We start from the raw sequence: 19,743 nt of genomic DNA on the forward strand, positions 1-19,743 counted from the left end.
CCTGATTTCCTGGCCTAGGCCCAGACCCCAGGCGGGGCTGTTAGTCTCCTTCCTGCGCCTGTTAGTTCACTGCTCGCAGAGCCTGCCACCTGGCACCCTCGGAACTGTAGGAGAAGCCCCTTGTCCCCCCAGGTGCACTTGCCGCCCTTCACCCACCCAGCCTGGATTTCCTCTTGGTCTTTGCACATTTACCCCGGGGGCTGTGCTTGGTGCACACTGGCATGGCCCACTTGGTGATACTTCCTGCTCCTGCCCCCAGGTAACTGTGCTCAGCCTAGTGAGGATAAGTCCTTATTGTGCCTTGAGCTCAGGAAGAAAATGTCACCAGACTCCCTAATGGCAGAGACTGACCCCTGCTCATCTCAGGGCCCTGCAAGGCTGGCTCAAAACTGAGGTCACACTAGAGGTTTGCTGAGTTGGATGTGAATGGGTTTCTTGGCCTTCCTGTGACTGCATGTTGCTGTGGTTTAAGGTAGGTTCATCCAATCTTCTTCTTATTCATTTTTAGCCCCAACATGGCCTATAGCTGAAGCCTCAGTCAGCAACTGCTGTAACAGGAAGCCCACCCTTCTGGGGTCAGGCTGACCTGGGAGGGTCCAGGCTCCTGTACCTTCCAGCTGTTTGGCCTCAGGAGATTCACCTTACCCCTCTGGCCTGACACCTTCATGGGCTGTGAAGGATGGGGAGCTTTGCCAGCTGCAGCCAGAACTAAGCATGAGCTTCGAGTGCAGCCTCCCAGGTCCCATCTGAGCAGGCTGATAGGAAGCACCCTAAATCCAGAGCTCCCAGTGGGAGGGGAGCAGAGGGGACCACTCTTGGGCCCCGGGCAGCACTGGCATTGTGCTCTGCTCTGTAGATAGCTGCGCCGCACTCTGCAAAGGCTGACTGGACCGCTCACCACCCACCACCCATCCCGCTCTCCCTGAACTGCTCAGCAGCTGCACAAAGGCTGGAGGGCAGAGATGGGCAGCTCTGGGGAGCAGCTCGCAGGATCTGCAGGAACCTGATGCGCAGGGAGGCTACTGCTGCTGTGCTTGAGACAAAGGAGTTCAGGAACTTTCCTTCCCATAACAAAGTCCTTAGGCCCAGGTGGGGAAAATGCTAGAATCTGTAGGGGTCCTGAGATGGCCAGATGCCTGTGTTGGAGGGCAAGGTAAGTGTGTAGCCCAGAATGTCTGGGCTGAAGCCCCAACTCCGCCACTAGCTGTGTGTCTCTCTGGGGATTCTTTCTAATCCCCAAGGTCTGTTTTTGTACAATAGGTCTGACGACATTCCCTATCTTAGAGGGATGTTGGGAGTACTGTGGGAGGCAGAATAATGGTCCTCAAAGATGTCCATCTTCTAATTTCTGGAACCTTGTGACTATGTTACCTTATATGGCAAAGGGTCTTCTCCTACCGCCCCCCACACCCCCAACACCACTGGCAAGAGTCAAGTAAATTCTTGTAAATAGCTCTGACCCAGATAATGAACATGCACACAGGTGATGTCCCTTATCTGGTCTATGGAGCACACACTCAGTGCCTTTCTGAATTGATGGCTGGAGTGTGTTGACCTCTACCTTCTAGTTCTGGCCTTGAGTCACTACCCCTCTCCCCAGAGCCAGGGGCCACACCCCTCGCCTAGATGGCAGGGCCCTGCCTACGTCACTACTTGCATTTCTTCTCTATCTGAATAGCTGAGGCCTTTTCTCCTGGTTCCACAGTCAACCTCTGTTTTCTACTCCATACCCCAGGATCCCTTTGTTACCACCTTCTGATGTGCAGTTTTACCACAAAGATTCTTGCATTAGATGAAAAGAAATACCCAAGTGAAACCATAGGTACTTGAATTTTGCACAGGCGCGTATAGTTGGAAAGGGTGTTTCTGCACTTCAACTTTTGCCTGTGCCCCTGTGAACTCTGGTATGGACAGGACAAAGGTAGACATGCCCCCATCCCAGGCAGGATCTTCTCATACCTGTTCCCAAAGAGCCTCTACTCTTGGCCTGAGCCTGGGGTGCTCCCTCAGTGGACAGCCAATAGATCATTTCTCGGGGTGGCTGGGGTAGCTTTACTGCTTTGCGACCAATCATAGATTTACTGGTTCACTGGGCCACAGTGAGGCCCTAGCACACTCAGTTCACAGCCACCACTTCCCAGGATGTCTAAATTCAGCTGACACTCTTGGTACCCTTCCCAGATTCCTCAGCACTCACTGTTCCCATCACGCTGCCAGTGGTCTCCTTCCTCAAGCATCTGCAACTGTCCCTGAAGGCTGTCTCTGTCTGCAGAGTTTTGTCCATGTGAGGGTAGGCTAGAAATGTCGGTTACTCCCCAGAAAGCAGTTCTCAAGGACTTGGGGGGTGGGAGTGGGTGGGTAGAGCCCCAGCCTCACTTCTTGGATGAGACCCCTCTGAAGCCTGTTCTGCACTGTGTCCAGAAGCCCCTGTGGGAACTGAGCTAGGATGCCTGCAGCAGCAACCCACTCACTAGCATGCCTGGGCTGGCTTTCTTCCCTTCTCTGACTCCCTTCCTCATGCCAGATCCTTGTCTCAGGCTCTGCTTCTGGGGGAGGCCAAGCTAAAGAAAACACTGGCTGACAGCAGAGCCGGCCCTGCCATGTACACTGGCTTCTCTGCAAGGCACTTTTACTTAGTGCATTAACAACGACATTGTCAAACTTGGAAGTTTAAAATATTGTTTTGTAACTGCTAACGTGACAGTAGAGCAGTTCTTTAGGAAAATTATTCCCCTTCCTCCTGCCACATCCCAATTCTCTGCCTTGGAATTTATAATCATCCTTACCTAAATATTCTCGATCTGTGCTAGTGTTTTTCCCTGGCTTTATTTCCAGGTATTGTGTTTAGATTTTCACCCTGAGATGTTCCCATTGACTAGTTTCTTTCCTTGCATTTATCGTGAATTTAAAAATCCTCGTTTCGCATTACCCAAAAGCTCATTGTCCAGATAATTGATGGGACTTTCTAATTTCTTCCCCATGTGAGTATCCAGTCGATTTGGCCCACATTTCCGAGTCATGCCTGGAGACTGTGCTGTGGCTCCTGTGGGAGGAGTGTCACGAAGGTCTGCCCTTCCCAGGCCAGGGGCATGGCAACACCCCCACCAGGGCTGCAGAGCTGGAAGGTGCTCAGGCCTACCTGGGCTGATCTCAAAGAGGTGCTTCCCTGGGTCCTCGGGGCCAGGAGGAAGTTCAGTCACCTGTGTCCCTTGTAGAGAAATAAATCCCTAAAAAGGAGGCAAACACAAACACAGGGAGCATGAGATGATGGGGAGGGGACTGCTGTCGTCAGGGTCCCTGGAGAGGAGAGGTTAGGACCTGGGGCCCTCCAGGCCATGGCTGGGAAGGCTGGGCCTCAGAGAGGGGCACACACCTCCTCTCCTAGGGAGAGATGAGGCCTACTCAGGGTCCCAGGTGGATTAAGGTGGACACTGTAGTCTGCATACATGCTTGGAGGAGCTCTGCCCACAGGCAGGGCGAACTCTGGAGCAGGGAGGGAGGCTCTCACCACTGGGAGTGCCTGATCCAGTGTGCCACCTAAGCCTTTCCGGGCCAGTAGGGTTTCAGGCTGGACAGGATCAGGGAGAAGCCTGGCACTCTGGCTCCTGAGGCAACATGGGGGAAAGGATCAACAGATCTGTGTGCGTCCAGTCCTGCCACCTCTTGGCTGGGTGAGATTTCATTTCTTTACCTATGAGATAGGAGTCAGTTACCATGTACACGGTACCCCACTACAGAGAGTGCCAGGTGCCTGGGGTGCATGTGTATGCATGACAGAGGGCGGCTCCACCTGCTCTCTAGTGCTGAGGTCTGGCAGCTGGGCTGAAAGGTGCAGAAAAAAAGCATGAGGTATAGGGACGGAGAGGCTGGCTTTGAGTCCCAGCCTTGCACTTCCAGGCTGTGTGACCTCAGGTAACCCGCTCAATATCTCTGAACCTCAGTTTCCACATCTGCACAATGGGACACTAACTTACATGTCTCAGGAGGGTTGAGATGCCAGATTCCCATGTGGTAAGTCCTACTCAAGAGAATGAGGTGTTATAACCGCTGTGATTGACCCTTCCCCAACCCCCAGGCTAGGCAGGGCCTCCTTTATCCTCCTTCTGTATGTCAGTGACTATGAGCTGTGCTGAGGCCTTTATTTCATTCATGCTTGGTTTTGCTCAACTCAGACTTGGTATGGCTTCACTACATATTTTTGGTCCTCTCAATGGGAAACGCGTTTTGAACTCCATCCCTGCAACCAACTACCTGGGTTCAAATCCTGGCTCAGCTACAGGAACATTGTTCAACCTGTCTGTGCCCCAGTTTCCTTATCTGTGAAACAGGAATAATAAAGTACTTTGTAGTGATGTTTGGAGCATCAAATGAATTAGTACTTGGAAGTTCTTAGTACTTAGTACTGGTACACAGTGAGAACTGTGTAAGTGTTTGCTAAATAAATGCCTGCTATTATTGTATGTAAGGGCTCCACACCTAGTGGGGCACTGCATCCCTGTGTCTGCATTTACCCAGGTGAGGGGCAAAGTCACCTGCTGTATCCAGGTCGCCTCCTGCCTCTACCCCCATGTGTACTCACAGAGTACACACCCCCAATATTTTCCAGGCAAATCCTGGCTTTCACAGGGTGATGGGAGCCTCCCATGCGCTGCTGGAATCTTGCGCTCCAAGGACACATGGAAGTGCCTCTTCTCATTTAAGCAACGTTAATGTGGAAAGGCAGAACATCGTCCTTACCCGCAGATGCTTGCTTTAGAGGAATTACAGCAATAAACCAGAGAACCAGCTGGTAATCTTTGTAACTGAATTAATGGTTACTTTCTTGCTAGAGAACTTGGAGCTACTGGAAATAAATTAGGATAGCAGCCCCAGGATGGAGAAATGTGCTCATTAGAGGGTGTGGGTGAGATCCATCACTGGCTAACGGGATGCATCTTGGGTGTTTGCTGTTTCAGTAACAGACTCCCTGTGTCATTCTGGGTACTTTGCTGTTTTTTTTCCTGTGTCCCAAAATCTGTCATCCATACAAGGAGAGTAACAATATTGACATTGACATTGCTTTCTACTATAGCTAAATGGAAAAGCAGTAATAGCTTCTGTTTATAAAGACTGTACTATATTCCTGGCTCTTTGCCTAAATTACTGGATTTAATGTAGAGACCCCAGAGGGGTAGATACTACCATTCCTGTCTTCCCAGACAAGCAGACAGAGGTCAGGAAGGTGATGCAACCAGCCCTGTGCCCATCGCCCACAAGGGTGTGCTGGGGACGTCAGCTCAGGTGTGCCCAATGCTGGAGCCCCAGGCTTTACTCTTTGCTTCCCTATCTTTATCATGGCAGCCACCAACTGACTTTGTTTGCAAGAAGCCACAGTGGAGAGCCAGGCTGTGACTGTGGGATCCGCTGCTCACTTCTCAGGGGAATCCCAGTGTGCCCCCCACCACTGCAGGGGCCCTAGCACTGGCCCTCGGCTGCCCAGATTCCTCTGCCTCCCACAGGTCAAGAATGTGGCTCTGGGACTGGGTGGGGGTTGGGGGCCTGGGGAGCTGAGGGAGTCTGCTCTCTGGTCCCTGGTATGACATTTGCTAAGACTGTGATGAAAAGATGTGAATGGAGTCAGAACATAGCATTCAGCTGAGACACTCAGGGTAGGTCTCAACATTGAACGTGCCTTGGAGTCACCCCAGGGCTTGTTAAAACACAGAGAGCCTGGTGTTTTGGTGGTGTTTAACAATGGGGTCTCTGAAAACTATAAAGTACCTGGATTTGGAGTGTTTGCTAACTTCAGTGATATAAATACCCTCCCCCTCCATGGCCCATTTTATGACATCATTGCATGTGGAGCTGAGAAGAGATGCACCATAGTGTTTGCACCACATGGATGCAATGGATGTCAGTAACCTCCAGAGCTTAAGACATAGTACGTGAAGTCATAGTATATTAAGTTAGGAAATGATATATTTTGAATACTTTTTAACCTTTGTTTTTACTATAACTTATTTATCAGTAGATTTTTGCGATTTAATGTTTTTTTGTTTTGTTTTGTTTTGTTTTGCTTTTTTGGGTCTTGCTCTGTGGCCCAGGCTGGAGAGCAGTGTTGCGATCATGGCTTGCTGCAGCCTCTACCTACTGGGCTCCAGTGAGCCTCCCACCTCGACCTCTATTTGGGACCATAGGTGTATGCCACCATGCCTAGCTAATTTTTGCTATTTTTAAATTTTCAGTAGAAACGGGGTTTCCCTATCTTCCCCATGCTGGTCTCGATTTCCTGGGCTCAAGCAATCTTCTTGCCTCGGCCTCCCAAAGTGTTGGGGTTACAGGTGTGAGTCACACCACCCAGCCTGATTCAATTTCTAATAATGTAAGTATTCAATCAGAATAGTGCTGGACCCCACCCTTGAGTTTCTGACCCTATAGGTCTGGGGAAAGTAGGACCATTTGCATTTCTAACTATTTTTCTGATGCTGAGAGCCCTGGGGAATACACTTTGAGAACCACTAGTCTAGGGACACTAAGGGAAGGTGGCCAGAGGATGACACCTTTTACATGAGTTCACTCAGCACCTTGGTTTCCTTACCTGGAAAATGAGGACAATAATAGTATCTGCTTCATGGGGCTGTCGTGAGGATTAAATGATTTGATATCTGGCCCCAGTGGCCTTTGAAAGCCTGTTTTTTGCCAAGATTCTGTGCTTTAGACGCACGCAGGTCACAAGAACCAGTACCTGCTTCTGGCACCTCAGACAGTGCCCTCAACTATGAGGGTCCTGGGAATTCTTTGAGGAGCCCAAAGTGAGTGTCAGCACTTTGCCAGCTGGCCTTCCTACTATAGTGCCAGGTCAGGGCTTAACTGTTTGTATCTCAGAAGGAACCAGGCACACAGTTTGCACCTAGAACGGCAGTTTGCAGACGGGCACCTAGGTACAGAAACAGTGTGCAAACTCCAGGCACATGATAGATTTCCACAAATGTTGGGCCCTTTCCCCCTTCCCCATGTGTCCGAGCTCATGTTAATTTGCTCTGTTAGGGAATTGCTCAGCCTATGTATCTAAGTTCCTCCTGAGAGGCTGCAGCTGACTTAATGCATCTCTAGCGCCATACAAATGCAGTCCATTGGTGTAAGTAGCTAATGGACAAAGGATGTGCCATTTTGTCTGCATCTAGGAGGGCTCAGTATTTGCAAATTTTAGACATTGCAAAATTGCTTTCAAAAAGTCTTTATCAAATTATGTTTCATCAAAAGTGTATGAGAATGCCCATTTCTGTATGCTGTTCCCATTGCATGGTCATTAAGTGCTGATTGTCCTTTTAAATGGAGAATCTTATGACATATTTATTGACCATTTGTATTTCTTCTATTAATTCCTTGTTAACATCCCTTATCCACTTTTCTATTGGGTTGTCTTTTATTTTAACAATATATTTTATTTAACATATTTATTTATATTGGATAACCCAATATGTCAAAAAATCAGCATTTCAACAAGTAATCAATATAAAATTATTAGTGAAATAGTTTACATCTTTTATAGTAAATCTTTGGATTCTACTTATAGCATATCAGATTTACATTGCAAGTTTTTATCAAATATATGTGATCTGTATTTCGATCTTATCAAATTTGAAGTAGATTCATGTACCCAAATTGTTTCAGATATACTGTAGTAGGTAGAATAATGGCTCCCCAAAAGATATGCCTGTCCTAATCCCTGGAACATGTGAATATGTTATGCTACATGACAAGCATTTAATTAAGGTTGCAGATAGAATTAAGTTTGCTAACCATCTGACCTTAAATCTAGCAGTATTAGAACTCCAACTTAATTATTCTATTTCAAAATTGTCTGGCTATTCTAGGCCCTTTAAATTTCTATATGAATTTTAGAATCAGCTAGTCAATTTCTATTAACAGAAAAATGCCTACTGAGATTGTGATTGGGATTGCATAGATCAATTTGGGGAGAATTGGCATCCTAACAATAATAAGTCTTCTGACCAATGAACACAGTATAACTCCTCATTTATTTAGAGCTTTCATTTTCCCCAACAATAATAACTCATTTTTTACTTCAGTAGATTTTTGCAGGCCTCATCAGATTTTTGACATAAACAATTATGTTGGGTATGGATACAGTTTTACTTCTTCCTTTCCAATGTGAACAACTTTCATTTCTTTTTCTTGCCTTATTACACCAGGCAGGACTCCATGAAAGTGTTTTATGGAAGTGGTGAGAATAAATATCATTATCTTTATCCTGATCATAGGGAAACAGCTTTTAGTCTTTCACCATAAAGTATGATATTAGCTTTCAGTTTTCCATAGATGGCTTTTCACAGGTTTAAAGAAGCTCCTTCGTATCCCTGGTTTGTTGAGAATTTTTATCAGGAAGCAATATTGAATTTTGTCAGATGCTTTTTCTGAATCCATGAGATGATTATTTTTTCTCTTTCTTCATTTATTAATATGATGAATTGCATTAATAATTTTCAAACATTAAATCAACCTTGGATTTTTGGGATAAACCCCACTTTGTCATTATGTATTTTCTTTTTTATGTATTGTTAGATTCAATATGCTAAAATTTGGTTGAAAATTTTTTCAACTACGTTCACAAAGAATATTGATCTATAGTGTCTTTGTCTTGTAATGTCTTTGGCTAGATTTATATACGGGTAATGCTAACCTCATAAAATACATTGGAAAGTATGCTCATTCTGAAATAGAATAATCAAGTTGGAGTTCTAATACTACTTGATTTCAAGACATTGTAAAGCTACAGTAACCAAAACAATGAGATATTAGCATTAAAATAGACAGATTAATGAAACAGAATAGAAAGATCAGAATAGACCCACGTATACCTCCATATCTATCTATCTATCTCCATATATGGATAATTGATTTTGACAAAGGTGTAAAGGAAATTCATTGGAGAAGATATTGTTTCAACAAATGATGGTTGAGCAACTGCGTATTTGTGTGCAAAAAAATGAATCTCAATTCATACCTCACACCATATATAAAAATATACTCAAAATGAATGATATACCTAAACACAAAATCTGAGACTATAAAACTTCTAGTAGAAAACCTTTATGACTTTGGATTAGACAAAGAGTTCTTGGATACAACGTCAGAAGCTTGACTCAAAAAAGAACTAATTGATAAATATGACTCATTTAAATTAAAAAAACTGCTTTTCAAACACATTAAGAGAGTGAAAAGACAAATTACATACTAGGAGAAATATTTGAATATCATGTATCTGATAAAGGACTTGTACCCAAAATATATAAAATACCATCAAAATTCTATAATAAGGTAACAATCCAATTTAAATAAATAGGCAAAAGATTTAAACAGATAATTACTATAGAAGATATAGGATTGGAAGTTAAGCTTATGAGATGATCTTCAACATCATTAGTAGTTAGGAAAATGCAAATTAAACCCATAATTGAATACCACTACATATCTATTAGATAAAGTAAAAAGACTGACCAGACTAAGTGTTGGTGTGGGTGCAGAGGACCGAGAATTCTTGTACACTGTTGGTGGTAATGTTGAACGACAATCACTTTGGAAAACAGTTAAGCAGACTCTTAAAGGAGTTAAATATACTGCCCGGGGCAGTGGCTCACGCCTGTAATCCCAGCACTTTGGGGGGCCGAGGCGGGCAGATCACGAGGTCAGAAGTTCGAGACCAGCTTGACCAATATGGTGAAACCCTGTCTCTACTAAAAAATAGAAAAATTTGCGGGGCGTGTTGGCACGTGCCTGTAGTCCCAGCTACTCAGGAGGCTGAGGCAGAAGAATCTCTGGAACCCGGGAGGCAAAGGTTGCAGTGAGCCGAGATCGAGCCACTGCACTCCAGCCTGGGCAACAGAACAAGACTCCGTCTCAAAAAAAAAAAAAAGAAAAAAGAGTTAAATACACACCTGGGATACGACCCAGCCATTCCGCTCCTACATATTTACCCAAGAGAAATGGAAGCATATTTCCCTACAGAGATTTGTATGCAAATCATTGCAGTTTTATTTCTAATATCCAAAAATTTGCTATAATGCAAATGGCCTTCACCAGGTGAATGGATAAGCAAATTGAGGTACCTGCATACAGTGCAATACTACCCAGCAATATGAATGAATGAACTCTTAATGCACGCTGCAACATGGATGCTTCTCTAAATAATTATGCCGTGGGAAAGAAGACAGACAACAAGCCAGAGTACATACTGTGTGATTCCATTTCTATAAAAGTGTAGAAAATGAGAACTAAGCGGATCAGCCTGGGGTCAGGGGTCAGGAGGGGCAAAGGGAGTGGGAGGAGGGATTACAACAGGATACAAGGAAGCTTTTGGCAGTGATGGATATGTTTGCTGCCTTGATTGTGGTGATAGTGTCACAGATGCACATCTATATTAAGACTTACCAAACTGTGCCCATGAAATATGTGCAGTTCATTGTATGTCAATTATACCTCAATGAAGCTGTTAAGAAAAACTGAATTTGATTCAGTTATCAAAAAACTTTTAGAAATATGTATTTGTTTCCTAACAGATTACTAAAAATGTAGTGGCTCAAAACAACAAAAATTTATTTTCTTACAGTTCTGGAGGTCAGAAGTCTGCAATGGGCCTTACTGGGCTATAGTCAATAGCTGGCATGACTGTTCCTTCTGGAGCTCTAGGGCAGGATCTGTTTCTCACTTTTCCGGCTTTTAAAGTCTTCCTGCACCCTTCCACCATCTTCAAAGCCAGCAGCCTCACATCTTCAAATCACTCTGACTCTGACCTCTTTGTCTGCCTCCCTTTCCACTATAAAGAACTCTTGCGATTATATTAGATCCACTTGGATAATCCAGGATAATTTTTTTTTTTTTTTTTTTGACGGATTCTTGCTCTGTCCCCCAGGCTGGAGTGCAGTGGCGCAATCTTGGCTCACTACAAGCTCCGCCTCGCCTCCTGGGTTCATGCCATTCGCCTGCCTCAGCCTCCCCAGTAGCTGGGACTACAGGCACCCACCACCACGCCTGGCTAATTTTTTGTATTTTTAGTGGAGATGGGGTTTCACCGTGTTAGCCAGGATGGTCTCGATCTGACCTCGTGATCCGCCCGTCTCGGCCTCCCAAAGTGCTGGGATTACAGGCGTGAGCCACCGCGCCTGGCCAATCCAGGATAATTTCTTAAGGTCAGATGGTTAGCAACCTTAATTCTATCTGCCACCTTAATTAAATGCTTGTCATCGTAACATAACATATTCACATGTTCCAGGGATTAGGACAGGCATATCTTTCGGGGAGCCATTATTCTACCTTATACTACAGTAGACTACAGTATATCTGAAACAAGTTGGGTAGGTGAATCTACTTCAAATGTATATTTGATAAGATCTAAATACAGATCACATATATTTGATAAAAACTTGCAATGTAAATCTGATATGCTATAAGTGGATTCCAAAGATTGCTATAAAAGATGTAAACTATTTCATTAATAATTTTATATTGATTACTTGTTGAAAGGCTGATTTTTGGACATATTGGGTAATCCAATATAAATAAATAAAATATGTTGTTAAAATAAAAGACAACCCAATAGAAAAATGGGTAAAGGGTGTCAACAAGGAATTAATAGAAGAAATACAAATGGTCAATAAATTTGTCATAAGATTCTCAATTTAAAAGGACGGTCAGTACTTAATGACCATGCAACAGGAAGAGCATACAGAAATGGGCATTCTCATACACTTTTGATACATAATTTGTTAAAGACTTTCTGAAAGCAATTTTGCAATGTCTAAAACAACTTTAAAATAAAATGTCCTGTAACCTTGTATTGAATTTTAAGAATTTGTTCTAAGGAAAAACAAATGCACAAAAATGGATGCATAACAATCCTCAATGTAACATTTTTTACTACACAAAATGAGAAATGACTTGTTCATCTGTCAACAGAGGAATGGTTAAATCATTTCTGGTGAGGCCATACCAGAATGAGGTACATACAAAAGGTTTCTAAGATGAATTGCTAAGAAATAAGAACACCAGAAAAATAATTTTAATACAATTCCATCCCAGTGTCTGTTACTGTCCTCTCCCCAGAGCCCACAAGTTACATGTTAATGTATAGAAATAGCACAGAAAACTTACACTCTGGGAGGGAGTGGTGGGAATGGTAAAGGAGCTTTCATGTTTTGCCCTATAATGTTTGCATCAACATAAAATTTAAACAACGTTAAAGTTGAAATGGAAAGCAGTCAGCTAATTCATGCAGCACTGCCCATGCCCAACTCACGGGCTGCTGCCATCTGACTACCATCATACTCTCCGACCTCATGTGCTGGGGCCAGGCCAGCCTGCACAGTGTTTCTGCAGCCCAGAATGCCCATCCATCATTTTCAGGAAACAAAGAGTGATTTCCCTCTCTCTTCTGCAAGCATTTAGGGTGACAGTCCCCTCAAGCTTCCTCAGACTGAAATAAAGTGGCAAGTACTTTCCAGGTCCTCTGATCAGGGTCTGCACACATCCCTGCCTGCAGGAAGCCCCTGCCCACATCAGGAGACTGCCATAGCTCATTTTGCAAAGAATGATCCGTCTTGGGAACAGCTCCCAGAACACCGGATGGTCTGGAAGCCTCAGCTAAGTCCAGGGGAATAAAGGAGATTAACAACAGCAACAGCAACAATGATTTCTACTGACATGTCTCTAGTCAGATGTCTCACACCCAGAACTCACCCAAATCGTAAAAAGATAAGCACCCATTACATAATAAATCCGAGATCCTGTAAGACTGTCATGGAAACCTCACAGGTTTTAGCCCCAGACAGATCTGGTTTTAATCCTGACACCACTGCTTAGTGATAGTAAACTTTGGGACAAGTTTAGCCTCAGTTTCTCTCTCTGTTAAATGGGGTAGTGGCATCTCCCTCACAGATCTCTGAGAATTAAACGGGATCAAGTGAGTAGAAGGTGTGGAATGGAGCTGGGCTGTAGCAGGTACCCAGGATGGCAGCATCCTAAGAAAGGGCAGTGCTGCAGAAGTTTTGTGTGAGCTCATGACTGGGGGTCAGGGTCAGACAGGTCCTCCACCAACCCGGCTGAACCTCCGTTTCCTCCTCTGCAATGTGGAGGTGTTTTGAGGATTTCCCCAGGTTTAGTGCCCAGTAAGAGTAAGTGCTATTGCTGTGATCATGCATTATTATAAGGCCAAGGAGTAGACTCTGTGCATGAACATTTTATAGGAGTGGGAATAGATAGAAACACTTAGAATTATTATAGGGTTTGTAATTACTGTGACATTGCCGCTTAGGTAGAACACAGACAGGTGTGTTCCAGCCTGTTCCACCAGGCTGAGGCCTGGTTTCTTTATGTGTAAAAATGAAGATATTTGTCCCAGATTTGTCACTGGGCCATCTGAGATAGTGCTGTATATGCACTAGGGGCCTATATAAATATGAATTATCATAATTATGACTTCAAAACTCATTTTGGTCACTGTATCATTTGTTTGGTCTGTTTGTAGAAACAATCTCCCCTCCCCTAATAATACCATTGCTTGTGCCATGAAATGAGGTGTGAAACAGACTTCAGTAGTCCTAGCATGGTGAAGGCAGGGCCCTGCTTCCTAGTGTGTGATGACAGTCCATGGGGACCTCCTGCAGGGCCTGGGATGCCTGTAATCCTCCTATTGGCCAGCCTTTGGAGTTTGTGACAGTTTGAGGTCTTTGCAGTCTGAATTCAGCTCTTTTCAACATGATCAAAGACTGGCTCTCTGGTAAGTCTTCATTTTTCACCTTGTCTAGGAGACTGCCTGAAGAAACAACTTCTGCAATTCTTTTTACCAAGTCTCCTGATAAAATCCTCCACAGGCAGCATCTTGGAAAACGGCAGGCATGTTTTAGAAAGCAATCGCTCAGGGTTCCTTATCTCTGTTAACTCTGATTGGGGCCTCAGATCAATCTTAAAAACCTTTATCCACCTGACACCCAACCAGGAACTGAATGTCTCTGAGTTGTACATAAATAATACAGATCAGAATGAAGTTCAGTGCCAAGGAGGGAAGCATCCTCCTTGCTTCCTTATCACACAAGCCTGTAGCCATGCCCCATGACTGTCCAGAATACAGATTTAAAAAGGCATTGTGAAAATTGGAGATAATTGAGTTTTTGGTAAAGGAACGTTCCCTCCCTAAGGAGTTGAGATACATCATTTGTCCAGCTTCTTTCCTTGCTGATGACTTTCTCTTGAAGCTTCTTCCAACAGATTCCACAGTAACCCTGCCACCTGTGAACCTGTGAACTCCAAATGCTCTTGTTATGATCCACAGGTCTGCAGTCAGCAGATCGGACCTGGGAATGCCCTGCTTCTTCACTGTGTCATGAGGCTATCCATGGTCCTCTTAGAAAATCTTTAGCACATGTGGTGTGCCACAGGGACAGTGTGTTGAGGTCAGCACCATGTTCTGCAGAGAGCAGGGGCTTTGAACTCAGAACACTGGCTCCCTGCACCCTCCCTATCCCTCCCAACTGGCCACAGCCCCTAAAGCTCTTACTCTCAGGGCTGCGCAGCTCAGGCCCTGAGCCTGTGGAAGTCCAGCTGGGAGCCATGAATGAGCCCAGGGCCTGGGGCCTGAGACCTGGGGTAGACTTGCAGCCTAAGCTGGAAACTCTGGTGGAGCCCTCAAGGACCTTCAGGTCTCAGAGCTCACGGCCTCTTCCAAACCCCAGGGAGTGCCCTTTTCAGGGTGAGTGGGTCCTCTTTGCAAAGTTCTGGTTGCTCTGTGGTAAGCCAGGACCTTGCTCTAGACTCCGTGCCAAACAGGGTGCCTGTGACTTGCCCTGAGTCACTCCTGGGGTCTACCCCTTCAGGCAGCCTCATCTCACTGTATTCCTGAGCCCTGCAGAAGACCCTGCGGTTGAGGCTGCACTACTGGTCCTCACCCAGTGGCCTTGGGCTCAGCCTCTCTTCCTCTCAGTCTTGTCATTCATGTGAACATTCTAATGCCTGCGACCATGCTCATGGGAATGAGATGCCATGCCACATTGGGAAGAGTCACTAGTACTAGTGCCCCGGCCTTGGTGGCAGCCCGGGGCTGGGTGCTGAGCAGTGCCACAGGGATGCAGCAGGATTAATGTGGAAGTGACTAGTGAACAGAATGCTTACCCAGGGGAGCTCTTGAATCCTCTAGTGTTTAGCTTGCCCTGGGAGAAGGGAGGAGAGGCCAAGGTGCACATGATTTTACAACACATTTGGGGCAGACCATTAGTGTCCTCAAATCTCCATGGGCTGCTCTCTGAGTGTCCTTTGTGCTTAGGTTGGGGCCATGGTATGGGGTTCTGGCCAGTGGGATTGGGCAGGAGTGACAGCATCCACTTCCAGGCCTGGTCCTTTAAAAACTGCCAGTGACCTCCAGTCTTCTCTCCTATCTCTCCCCCTGAGTCAACCTTGGTGACCACAGAGACAGATGAGGCCAACATCTGGCCCACCACAGACATTACTACAGTGAGAGGTAAACTTCTATTATGTTTAGCTGCTGGGATCTCAAGGACATTTAACATTGTTCATTTTACTAATTAGATGTTATTTTGAGAAAATAAGTGTTAGAGAATTTTGTCCTTAGCTGATCACCTGGCCACATGAACAAAGAAGTTATAAAATCATAGCACTAATTAAACATTGTATTTCCATGCTGGTAAATCCATTTAACTAATAATGATGATTTCCTTGCTCCTTGGATTGGATATTGGGAAGGAAAAAGAAAGGAGAGGTCAGTCTCATCTACTTTGACTCTGGGGGCCTTGGGCTGCTGGGAGCTGTCTTACTCTGATGGTTAGAAGCACTGAGCATGGCATGTCTAGGTTCTGGCTCAAGCTGTGATGGCCGTGTAGTACGTGCTTCCTGCCTCACTTTTTGGACTGGAGCATTGGAGGGAGCCCAGAAAAGACTGATCTAGATCACTGTCCAAGAGGGGTTGTGGACCCCATGCCCATTCCTGGCTGAATGACATGTCCTGGGCAGCATGAGATCCTGGGAGTTTGCAAATGACCCTGCTTCCTCCTTGGCTTACTGGACCATATGGTAGGCCTCTTTGCCCTCTGAAGTACCTGGTGTTCCATGTAGAGGGGCTAAGGGGGAAACTCAGATGAGCTGAATCCCTCTGGCTGCCCATGGCGTTTGGTGGCTGCATAAGACACTGCAGTTGAGGCAGGTGTGTTCACAGGGAACCAGCCCTCAGAGGGCACATGCTCTGAGCCTCTCCAGAGGGAGTGACAGCCCACTTTTTAGTATTTTCTCTGATCTGGGACTCAGGTGGATATGGGCGTTGACTGCTGCACCATTGTGATGCTCACCGTCTCCGCTGCTCTTCAGAGCCTGCCGGCTGGGTGTGAAACAGCCTCTCCTGTTCCTCCAGAACTGGGAGCTCTTGGTAGGTGCTGCCTGGCCCCCACCCCCACCAGGAGGAGCCCTTGGGGACACAGGGCCTCTCCACTGCCTGGGTTGGCAGCACTGAACCACCGGCCTGCTCTTCCATGCCATGGTCCCTGCCATGTTTTCCGGGGTTGCACAGTGTTTCCAGTCTTCTCTGTCCACGATGAACAGACCCAGCTACTCAGACTGGGAGCGCTGGTGCTGTCCTGTCTTGTCCTGAGCCTAAGAGCACACTCTTGGAAGATTTTTTTCTGCTCAGAATACACCTTTGGGACATGTTGATGCTGGGTCCAGGGCCCCTCCTTGGAGTGGGTGGGGCCCTCCTTTGGCTGAAAATGGTTTGATTCTGTCTTATTTCTGGGAGGCCCTGAAACTAGTGCTATGCTCTGGGGTATATGGTGTCTCTGTGAGAGAGGCTGCCATGCTGCTTAGTTGAGCACAGGTTAGCCTGAGTAACATGGTATAGACACTTTTGCATTGACCTGCCCTGGCTGTGCCAGGATGATCTGCTGAGCCAACTACTGCCAAGGGGCACTGGCTGCATTTTGCTGAGGAAGGCACACCTCATCCCTGTCTTTAGCAAAGGCCACAGTCCATTTGGGAAATGTACCCATCGTCCTCGGCAGCCCTTCCAAACCACCTCCATTATGCTGATCAACTGTAACTCAGTATTCCACCAATGCATTAAGGAGCTAGAATGCTCCAAACACAATGAAACATAAGTTATGCTCTTCTGAACAATGAATAAAATATGTTTCCCATGCTGCTTCAATGTTACTTGATTCATTTTTCTGCCTTGTGATTGATAAAACTCATAATTTAACTATCAGTTTTCTACCTATTACTGTAAATTAACTGGGTTGCAATGAAAGCCAAAGGATTGCTCTATTATAAGTGTGAGACCTTTAAGTGCTGTAAACTAATATCCATGCTGACTTAAATTAGCAGACCCTGAGAGAAGCTCATTACTACCGGTAACACTGGAGGAAACACGAAAGTCATTTTTAGAAGGTGAAGATCCGTCTTGTAGGCAGTACAGCTCTGGGTGCAAAACAATTCGGGGGCAACCAAGACATTGTCACTTGTGATTTGTTTGGTCTTGAGGTGTCATCAGGCCTCTTCTAACTTGATTTCCTTTTCCTAGGACAGTGGCAGAATTTTGCTGTCCATACATTAGTCCCCAGACATTGCTGATGCTGTCATTTCAGGGGCCTGCTCTCAGAACCCTGCAGGATGGTATAAAACAAACCTTAAAATGTATTTTGTATGATTACTTAAATCTTGTGTTTTTCTTTGACATGCAGAAAAAATGGTTTTAACTAAATATTGTTTGAAATTTGTTTAAAAACACAGCTGCTACTGCCAATTTCAATTTAGTAAATAAATTTATATTTGACTTAAAATAACTTGCTTGAATAGAGTTTTCATTTTGATATGTTTAATAGTGGGGAATTATGGTTCTAAAATAGCTGCAAAAATACAGCATCCCTTTAAAAAAGCCACAAAGTCTCACAGTTGAATCTAAATAAATGATATCCCTCTCTCTTTTTATGACTCCAATGAGTAATTCTTCACAGAAGAAGCATTTCAAGTTGTCCCCCAGGACATTTTAAAAAAGGAAATATCTGTTGTTTAATTTTTCTTCTGCAGCACTAATGGGAGTGTGAAGCTCAGTTCCTAATTAACTCAAGGTGCTCTCTAACGTGCTGCAGAAGACACTTTTCAATCATCGCTGGCTTATCCTGGGGCAGAGAGGGTCTGAGGGATGCATCAGAGCCTGTCTTTTATGCTCAGGTTTGTTTTTTTCTGAGTGTAGACAGACTGACTGAAATTTGCTGTGGCAAGATCTATGGGAGCAGCTTGGGAGGTAATCAGTTGCTTGTTCTTTTGTGGACAGAGACTTGCAGGTGGGAAGTAGGAAGGAGGGATTGAAGTCAGACTCTTCAGGGCTTCTCAGGAGGTCAGGGGCAAATTCACCAAGAGCAATGAGATCCATGAGTGACCCTATCTTCAAGGGCCCCATGGCATCAAGGTCTGTATCCATCAGCTTTCTTGCCACCAACTGTGTCTCCCCAGAGACCTTCACCTGGCCCAATAGTGGAGCCAGGGTTCCAAACGCTCTGCACGAAACGGCCATTGAGGACTGCCAGGGGTGCCCACAGTGGGACTTCTGGGAAACTGCCCTGCTCTGGCCAGACCTCCAGAGCATGCCTGCTTCTTTGGCCTCGTTTTTGACTCATCTAGGGTGGAACTTCTGAAAACTGCTAGGATTTGGCTGAATGTAGTTCTTGTTCCTCCATTCCTCTTTTCCTTATAAGGTCTTGGATGAACTTTTGACTTTTGGAGTTGAGAGTGCTCTTGGAGATCATCTCTGGCCAACTTGCTACCCAGTGGTCAGCTCTTCTCCAAGCCACTTAATCTACTAATAGTCTGGCCTCTACTTGTCCAGCACCAGGGACTGGAGCCCGCTACCACCCAGTAGACCACTCCATCAGAATGAAGTGTGGAATGGAGTGTAGAAGACAAATCGGGGAGTCTGTCCATTTGTCTTCTGGTCTTGTTCATATAAGGATTCAGAGCTTCATATACTGCCCCTTAGCAAGATTTCTTTTCTCCAGATGACTTATTCAGTTATTCCTCCTATGGACATGAGTTTGGACTCCTCTCCATCCTTGCTGCCCTGTTCTTGAAAATATAGTGCCTTGAGGGGACCGTCACTCTCCAGAAGTGACCTGATCTGACCATGGAAAAGCTTGGTGGGGCTTCCCCTCCCTTGTTCTAATTTCTATGCATCTTAAGAAAGTCACCTAATCTCTTTGTGCCTCAGTTTCCTTATTGGGACAGTGGTGATAGTACTCATTCCTAAATTGTTTCAATCATCTACTGCTGTGTAAGAAAACTCCAAAACTTATTGCCTACAAAATAGTGATCTGTTATTTGTCATGATACCGTGGCAGGGATCAGTGGATGTTTCTTCTGCTCTATATAGCTTGGTCCAGAGTCACTGACACAGTTGCATTCGGCAGCTGAGCTGGGCTATAAGGTCCAGGAAGGAAGGCCTCACTCATTCATCTAGGCTGTGTGGTTTTTCTCTCGTCCACGCTTCCTCATGATTCTGTGGTCCATTCAGACATTCTTACAGAATGGTGGCGGCTTTTCAGAGCAAAGCAGAAACATGCTTGGTTTCTTAGGGATGAGATCTAAAATTAAACTCTAAGGCCCCCACCTGACCAAATAAATACACTCTTGGCCAAGGGGAACCTAGGGAAACCTTAAAAACTGAGTTCCTGGCTGTGATAGGAGGTCAAACATGCC

The 19,743-nt window shown here is 45.3% G+C and overlaps 1 protein-coding gene across 10 annotated transcripts in view; it reads right to left on the bottom strand.

Moving 5' to 3' along the window:
- Nucleotides 1-19,743, bottom strand: part of ARHGAP22 (Rho GTPase activating protein 22) — a 209,503-nt gene that overhangs the window by 105,593 nt on the left and 84,167 nt on the right. For all 10 annotated transcript variants that reach the window (XR_010146869.1, XM_063781757.1, XM_024346363.2 and 7 more), the window contains one exon: nt 3,140-3,227. Coding sequence is in view for 8 of the 10 variants with exons in the window: in XM_063781757.1 (XP_063637827.1) it covers nt 3,140-3,227 (88 nt within the window). In the remaining 2 variants the exon portion in view is untranslated. The remainder of the gene's footprint in view (nt 1-3,139; nt 3,228-19,743) is intronic.

The sequence above is a fragment of the Pan troglodytes genome, chromosome 8 (genome assembly GCF_028858775.2).
Source record: "Pan troglodytes isolate AG18354 chromosome 8, NHGRI_mPanTro3-v2.0_pri, whole genome shotgun sequence".
NCBI classification, from domain to species: domain Eukaryota; kingdom Metazoa; phylum Chordata; class Mammalia; order Primates; family Hominidae; genus Pan; species Pan troglodytes.